Raw genomic sequence first — 8270 nt, 5'->3', positions numbered from 1 at the left:
ATTCTATGATTCTATGATTCTATGATTCTTATTAAAATGAACAGGGCTAAGCTGTCTCATGTTCTCAGGATCCTTGGGATGTTACCCAGATGAGTAGCAGCCTCTTTGGCCAAAGTTCTGGATGCCACAGTTTCATCCTATGACACTGTGCATGCCACATCTGTCTGCACTGTCTAGAGGTTTAGACAGTATTTGTACATGGATAAAACAAAAGTCTTGGGGCCAGGGGTGAGCAGAACTCTGAGAAAGTCAATTTGACAAGCGAGGGTTGATCTCCTCATCCTACCCAACTGGGTTGCTTAGACATGAGAGGTGCTGCTGTGAGTGCTCAGCACCAAAAAGGGAGGCTCGCAGAGCCTTCTGTTAGGTGCTTGTGCAGGAGAAGGGGCTTTCTTAATCCTCCTATTGCTATATGCTGGTTACAAGATAGTAAGGTGAGTTAAGATGACATAAGAACATCATTGAGTTTTAATGAATTTGGAAGTCATAGCACAAAAAGGGTGTCTTGGAGAGGAAATTGTTGTAACTGCTAGGAACAGAAGTGGGAAGATGATTTTCCTTCTGAATGGCGACATTTTCAAATGCAGCATCCCAGTTTCATTTCACTGTATTCCTGTTCTGCTGAGGTATTTATTTGTGCATCAGAGAGCAGTAATATCGAGCAGATTGCGAAGTCAAGCAAGAAGGACTTAGACAAGATGCTGGGGCTGCTGCTTCCAGCACAGAGAAGATGTTAGCTGAGTTCCTAACAAGGCCAGTTGTGGATTACAGGAGCAATCCAAGGGCTGAAAGAAAACAAGTCCTCAGAAATTACCAAAGTCACCAAAACAGCAAAACATTGTGCTACAGCATTAGAAATCAAGGCCTTCTATAACATCATCTCCACCTATACATAGCTACCCAAACCAGCACATCCACCCTGCTAGTGTAGGCTGGGACTGAGACCTTGTGTACATCTCAGCTCTTATTCCCTCCAGTGCACATAAGTGTGGAGAATCCTGGCACTACTGGAAAACTGCAAGATGAGTAAGACCCACAGGAGGGAGACCATGAGTGTAGTGCTGGTCCTAGCCTCCAGCCCAGGGTGCCTACAGCAGGTTGCCCCAAGTCTGCCAGCTCTTACATACGCTTACCTGACAGCCACATGAATGGATGGCAAAATGCTTACCTTGCCCCATCATCAGGGCATAGCCGAAAGCAATTGGTAACTGGTCCAGTGGATATAAAATAACAAATGACAAAGGAGAAGTCTGTTCCAGTATGGCAACTCCCAGGTGGTACAGCTTCATTAAAGTTAATTTTATTAAATAGCTGCTGGAGGATTACCCAAATGGTGGTGAAGCTTCTCCTTCTAACACAGGCTAAAGAGTCATACAAGTTTAAGAATCCTGAAAATACGGATCCTCTTCCTTCCCCTTGTGATTATTGTTGCTGGCAGGAGGATGTTAAATGCATACCACCACTTGCTGAGTATGAAGGAACCCTGTAACCCAGGACCCAACTGTTCTGCAAGAGACGCCCTACAATCCAGCGTTCCTGCAAAGTCCCAAACTTCCTTCAAGTTTTCCACCAAAACACATGATTTGTGAGAACAAGTGCCAGATACTTTCAAGAAGTAGTAGTCGTGGAGCTGCTGGACTCTCCTAGAATCCAGTGGGTATCATCTTATCTATCCCAGTTATACTTGCTGCTGCTGAGGAACCCGTGGCTGGCCCCAGAGGTGAGCCAGCTTGGATGGGGGAAAGGTTAGGTGAGCTCAGACACTGGGAGAGACCAGAGACCCCAGGGCAGTCAAAATGTGGCCTGTTAAGTGACTACACAGGTAGTGAGTCCTGCCCCATGGTTGTCAGTAGCAGATGCCATCACCCAGTATCTGAAACTGTCAAGTAAGGTGCCTCATTGCAGCTGAATAGATCGTGTTCCACTGAGACTGTAAACTTCAAGAAATTTGCAGGCAGAGCGTGCTATTTTTTTTGTTTCCCTGCAGCCACCTCTATAGAAAGGGACTCTCTTGTGTACGGAAAGAGACTCTTTCATTTGCTGTTGCTATGTTCTGCATCCATGCAGACGTGCAGTAGTCCCCCACGCACCACTGGCATTTCAGCTCTGACGCAGGGTCTCTTTTCAGCAGGGAGCTGAATGCCACACTCTTGCTTCGAGGTTTTCTTGACACTTATGAGTCATTTGTCCTTCGCTGACCTCCATGAGGGAATCTAGCCGACCAGGCTGTGCTAGCAAAGCCATCAGCCTCCAGAAAGTAAAAGCTGCACCCGTTCAAGAGAAACACTCCTGCCTCTAGTTGTGAAACTCTCTGCTAGAATCAGTATCTTCCCCCACCACCAAGAAAGCAATCAAGGAATGGATCTAGTGTTGTTAACCCATCTCATCCCTTTCTGATCCCGAGTGGATTCATGGTCATCTCCCAGCATGGACAGATGGAAACAACGGCTTCTTCTTGGCTCCTTTTTCTCTCTTCCCAAGTATTCTTTTACATTTTACAAGCTTTCACCAAGACACGGGGAATATCTCAGACCAGATCATATCATGGTTATTGTGGCCTTTCACCTAGGACTGTCCAGCCTTAGCCTGGGCAGGCTTAAACCCAGGAGCCACCACTCAGACCAGCAAACCCCCACCACCACCCCATGTCCCGACGCCACTGGGCTGCCCATGGGGCCGCTGCCAGGGTAGGTCAGCCTTGACCATTGCGTATGCCCGGCCAAAGGCAGTATGCTCCACTGGCTGAGCCCATGCCCTCTCTATGTCCCATCCTTGTGGCACTGGGACAGGAGCCATTATGCTCCACAAAGCCCTTTTTCCCCCCATCCGAGGCTATTCCTAAATTCTCCAGTGTCTGCAGACATTGCATAGCGCAGAATCTCTCCCATGCCAGCCTCCCTCTGACCTGGTGACTGGTACCACAGCCTTTTGTTTGGTACCAAAGGACATGGCTGCAGAGAAGGAAGATAAAGTCCTGGCAGTGGCACATCTCCCCTTCGTCAGGAGAACCCAGGGAATTTGCCAAGAGACAAATGAGTCCTAGGCACCTGGCAGCCAGCTGAGCAGATGAGTCATTCGGGGAGCTGGGGCTAACAAGAGCTACGTGCATATTTAATGCATCCCAGGGTTCCTGCCTGCTTTCAAATTGTGCACGGATGTTTGTTGAAGCTCTGGGGATGTTGGAGCCTCAGAGACACAATTCAGCCTCCTGAAAGTAGGAGAAGTTTGACTTAGATACTTATCTCAGCGCATTTGCGTCATAAACATCTCTGCTGTGCTCAGGCATTAAACACTCCAGGCTGGGAATGTCTTGGAGAGAGACAGAATGACCTTTCTGGCAGTGGATGGTCCTACAGAGATCCACTGCTGCTTCATCACTCGCCCCATAAATGTGGTAGCAATTCAGCCAGGAGGCCTCAGATGCTCTGGTAAGAGGCACAGCTCCCTCTGCCCCCCATGCACGAGGCTGGGACTCTCAGTGGAGATGAAAGCCCTGGAGCAGGTGGTTGAATGTGGGGAATACCCCTGAGAGCGGCAACCCCACAGACAGAGGAGCTGATGTCAGGGCAAAGGGGGAATGTGGATGCAGGGGTGGTCTGAGATTTGTCTTCTCTATTGCACAAGCATTGCAGTGGCAGAGTTCAGAGCTGAAGGGAGCAAAATGCTCAGCCTGTACATGCTGCTGCCTGCTGGGATGGAGAGTGCTTGCAAACATTTTTTTTTTCTCTTTTATTTGGGCACAAACACTGGGCAATATGGGTGACTTCCATGCTACGAGATAAGGCGTGCACTAATTTAACAGGAAGAATTTGACACCCAGCACTTAATGGCTAACAAGGAATCCAGCCAGCAGGGAGCTTGTGATCCTGCTTGGCTGTGAAATTCTCCCATGTGGACTCTCTGGTGTGTAATAAGCTGGCTGAGCTCATCCAGCAGAACACAGTGCAGACCTTCACTCAGGTCTCCCTCCGTCCCCTTCCTACACTGCTTCCACAGGTACTGAAGATCCAGTTGTCACAGCACAATCATGAGCTGTGATTCCTTGGGTAAACTAGGTTAAAAAGAAAAGAAAAAAACCCAAACAAAACAAAGTATTTTTAAAATTGCTGCTTGTGATGAGCCTGCAGGTTGGTCTTTCAGAAATAGTCAACACTTTCCATTCTGCGGCAATCTGTGGAGCTCCATGGTACAGACGAGGTCAACACGAAACACTCCCAAAGCAGGAGGGCTGAAATCCTCCAGCATGTGTTTAAAAATAAACAAAGTACACTTCCCTTTTGTAATGCATAGTGCATAATTACCTGGTGGAACTCATTGCCGCAGGACCATGTGGAGGACAAAAATATAAGCAGGCTTCTGTGCACGGGCATTATATACAGCAAGTCTTGTCAAACTGAGGATGGTTAATGCTTCATCTCAGGGTATCTGTTCACTGGCCACACCACCCTCTTGGATTTTTACTTCTGTTGTCTAATTTAAACCTCCCAAGCCACAGATTGTGGTTGTTGGTTACTGTCTCACTGTCTTCCACTGTTGAGAAGAGGTTGAGTCTGTCATCTTTGTACCTCACCATGAAGCAGCTGTAGATTGCTATCAGTTCATCCCTTAGACCCCACTGTTGAGACAGCTTCTCCATAAGTCCCAACCTTACCAACTTCCAGAGGATCCTGTGCATTGAGTCCAACTAAGCCTCGCTCCTCAAGAAGGCAGAAGGTTCCCAGTAGAGCTGTTGTCATCTCCTGCCTCTGCACCACACAGTGGTCTGTGCCTGCGGTTCCTGACTGCAAGAAGAGGCTGCAAGATTGATCCCAGGAACCACACACCTTTGGAAAAAGCAGTGAGCGAAACTCATCACCATGCATCACTGGAAAAATCCCTTCATGTGGGATGCTGGTGAGAAGTCTGCAAGGGGAGGATGCAGACCAGCACCGTTAGCCTATGTCAAGCTGCTTTCTGAGATGCAAGCTGAGGTCTCAACATGGCATTGAGATCCATCAGTGCTGCAGCTCTCAGGGGAAATCCACTCTTTAAGTTACCCTTGGTGCTTTATAGTGATGCCTGTTTTACTACAGATGAATCAGGGAAGAATGAAGTACAGCAGGCTTATTAGCATTTCTTTAATTGGTAACAGAACAAAAGTATTTTAACTTTTACTGATTATTTCACATAGAAAATATTGGAATGATGTATCAGATGGTTTTGTGTCCGTTTTGCTCTGTTTTATTTCCATGTAAAAATATACATCTGGTACACAAGATTAAAAAAAATAGATTTTTGCAACAAAATAAGTGCTTTGAGCACTAAAAATTCACTTGTGCACTTTAATGTTGGCCTAAATATTTACATTTTTTAGCCACAACCTCCCTACCCCAAAAGTGGGCAAACCCCAGATTATAAATATCAGCTGTGCCTAGTATACAAAACTTTCCCAGAAAAAGGACAGGAAACACAAACGTAAAAATGCTGTGGCTCAGACAATTTGATTTTAACTTCCCAAAAACAGTAAAAAAAGAAAAAAAAAGATGTCAACTCTTGTCAAAAGAAAAATGGCACAGGGAACACAACACTAGTTTATCGGGCATTGCAAGCAGAAGGGGAAGAAATTTTGAGGTGTGATACCTTTCAGGGGAATAGTGGCACAGACCAGGTAGCAATAGTGTCCTTTCAAAAGGTCAAAAAGGTTCAAGAAAGACTGTTCCTGCCTTTTTGGAAGAACAGGGTAGATTAGATGTCTCCTGAAGTCCTTCTCCACCTGATTTACTATGCTGTAGGGTTGGATAATGGAAACCCAACAATTTCTACAGCCAGCATCTGCTGATCTTGAGCCAAGACAACATGTCAGGAAATGCTGACGTGCTGAAAATGTTGTTTCCCCCACTTTCTGAGTCTTTCTCAGGTAGACTGTGCTGATCACACTGAAAAGTGGCCTAGTTCACCTCCTCTCTCATGGGGCCGCCTTGCCATTAGTCCAAGCAGTGTTGGATGCATCTTAGAACATTGTGAAGTCCCCTCAGCCAAGTGTGAAAAATCCCTTGGGGAGAAAAAGGGTCCCTTTGGTAAAGCATGACTTAGGGCAGAAGAAGAGACGTTCATAGCTCATGGTTAGAAACAGTACATCAGCAACTAACCACATGAAGGCAGTTGGGATCAAATGTCACCAGCTTTGCAGAGCTGATCTCAGATGTTATCATAAACCCACTGCACCGGGGAAAGGTAACAGGCATTGCTCGGTAGCCAAGGTCACGCCTGCTCACGGGGCAGGAATCACTAATAAAACATTTGGAAATCAGTGTAGCCGAGGACAAAACAAGAGGAAAGGTAGCTGAAGGGATGTTATCAGACATGGGATTGAGTCTTAGAAACCAGAGTGTGCAAAAGTCAACCAAGCTTGCCTTGTTCTCCAGTAAGTCAGTGGCTTTCTAAGACAGGAACCATACAACAGAGGCTGGGATCTATTAAAAAAAAAATATATATCTGATGCTTGGCAAGCTTAGAATTTGGCCCTGGCCTGAAGAGGCTCTTCTGCAGTGTTCATAGTTCATTGAGTTGAAATGCCCAGAGCGGGTCCTTGGGAAGAGGTCTCCCACCACAGGATGTCTTGTCCCATTGGACTCCGAATGAGCCAGCTGAGTTCGCCTGCCAAAATGTTTCAGTGGCAGATTCGTTCTGTCATTTCTTTCTGCATCGAAGGGGGAGAGAAGAGAAAGAAACAGTAAGTGCAAAAGGCAGGTTTTAGTAGGGTGACATGTCAGGCAGTTTGGTAGGTGTCCAAAACCAACCCAAGGAAGCGACCGTGGGAGTCTTGGGGAGCATCCCTCTATTTCCCACGCCAGCCTCCTGAGAACTGCTCTGCCTCAGCAGCTCCTTCCTGGCGTCCTCCTTGGTCTCTGTGGCACAAGGTTATTTTGGCCGTGCCCTAGCTTTGCGAGCGAGTCCAAGGGAAGAGCATTGGCTGAGATGTTGAAAGATGCAGGTCCTGCCTCTGACTTGGCCACAGAGCAGCCAGGTGGTGCCACTCTCAGAGCCCCTGTTTGTGACTGCTTAGGGAGGTGGGACAGGGAGCTGCTTCTCAGAGCTGCCGGCTCTCACTCCGGGAAGTGACAACAGCTCACCCGAAGGACCTGTGGTTTTGGCAAGGGATCCCGTGGTCACGCTGCAAGACAAATGAGTGCTAATAATAGAGGGCCACAGGAAACCTCCTGCAAGAGCGAGCTCTGTTTAGGCTGACTCTTTTCTTTCGCCAGGATGGCGTTGTGCCAGCTGCATTATAGGAAGGTGCCCAGCTTTCAACTGGTGGAAGATGGTTTTTGTCCTTGCCTTGCGGAGCTCAACTAATGGCTTGCAAATCATCTACACCGCTGCAGCAAGGCAAGTCTCTGGCTCGTGAGGTCCATGGCTTCTGAATCTGCATATGCACACAGACCCTTTCACACTCCCAAAATAGATCTGAAGTAGGACTGGTCTGCAGAGAAAGAAGGATGCAACTCTGGAAAAAGAAGAACTAGGAAAGTAGGATGACCCTTGAGTAACCCTATAAAAGGCCCTTTAGTCCTATAACGAAGGGGGACAGAAGCTGCAAGCTCAGCTCTTCAGTGCTAAGGGCTTTGTTTTTAAAATCTGCCATGGGAAGTGGCAGAGAAGGCTTCTCTGTAGGAGTAACATGCAAAATGACTCAAGTGTAGAACCCTGCCATCAAATGAAAAGCCGATGCTCTGCCACAAAATCATGTTGCAAACAGGAAGTGTTTGCAAACATCCCAGAAGGAGAAAGAAGAGGGCGGTGGGAACACTGTGAACAGCCTCTTGCAACACATCCAGCCCACCCCACTAGCACAGCACCACGCACAAAGGCAGCCTGATCAGGATGGGTTGGGGCGGCCAGTGGACTGCCAAGCCGCTGTGAGCTCCTCAGGCTGGGCCCAAATGTGCAAGGCATTCATCACACTCTGGAAATCCCCACAGCTCTGCCTTAGTACATAACCAGCTGGACCTCTGCCAATGCTGCTGCCCAGCACCACGACCCGGCCTTCTCAAGGAAGCAAGTGCACAGCTTCCCTCCGCCCCCATATTTCTTGGTTTGTTAAGAGAGTGAATCGCTGCCTTTCACTAGTTCTGCCTGTACAAAGGATCTGTCTCATTCTCAGCTCCCAAGATTTGCTGCTAAGAAATCACATCCCAAAGAAGCTTGACAAAAGGGAAACTGAGGCAGAAAGGGAGATTCAGCAAGAGGCAGGCTTGGAAACCAAGAACTCCTTCATCCCACAATCCCTG

At 47.6% G+C, this 8270-nt stretch overlaps 1 protein-coding gene across 3 annotated transcripts in view; it reads right to left on the bottom strand.

Annotated features, from left to right (window-relative positions):
- Positions 1 to 5306: 5306 nt before the first annotated feature.
- MOB3C (MOB kinase activator 3C) overlaps positions 5307 to 8270 on the bottom strand; it is a 25577-nt gene continuing 22613 nt past the window's right edge. For 2 of the 3 annotated variants that reach the window (XM_035894245.1, XM_009638795.2), the window contains one exon: positions 6558 to 6679. In XM_035894245.1, the coding sequence (XP_035750138.1) occupies positions 6650 to 6679 (30 nt within the window). In that variant the 3' untranslated portion in view covers positions 6558 to 6649. Of the gene's footprint in view, positions 6680 to 8270 lie in introns of all 3 variants that reach the window. The other variant, XM_035894246.1, reaches the window with a different exon arrangement.

Source organism: Egretta garzetta, unplaced genomic scaffold (assembly GCF_000687185.1).
Source record: "Egretta garzetta isolate BGI_Z169 unplaced genomic scaffold, ASM68718v1 scaffold145, whole genome shotgun sequence".
In the NCBI taxonomy this organism is placed as follows: domain Eukaryota; kingdom Metazoa; phylum Chordata; class Aves; order Pelecaniformes; family Ardeidae; genus Egretta; species Egretta garzetta.
Note: the sequence above shows the minus strand (reverse complement) of the source record. Positions and strands in the feature narration are given on the sequence as shown.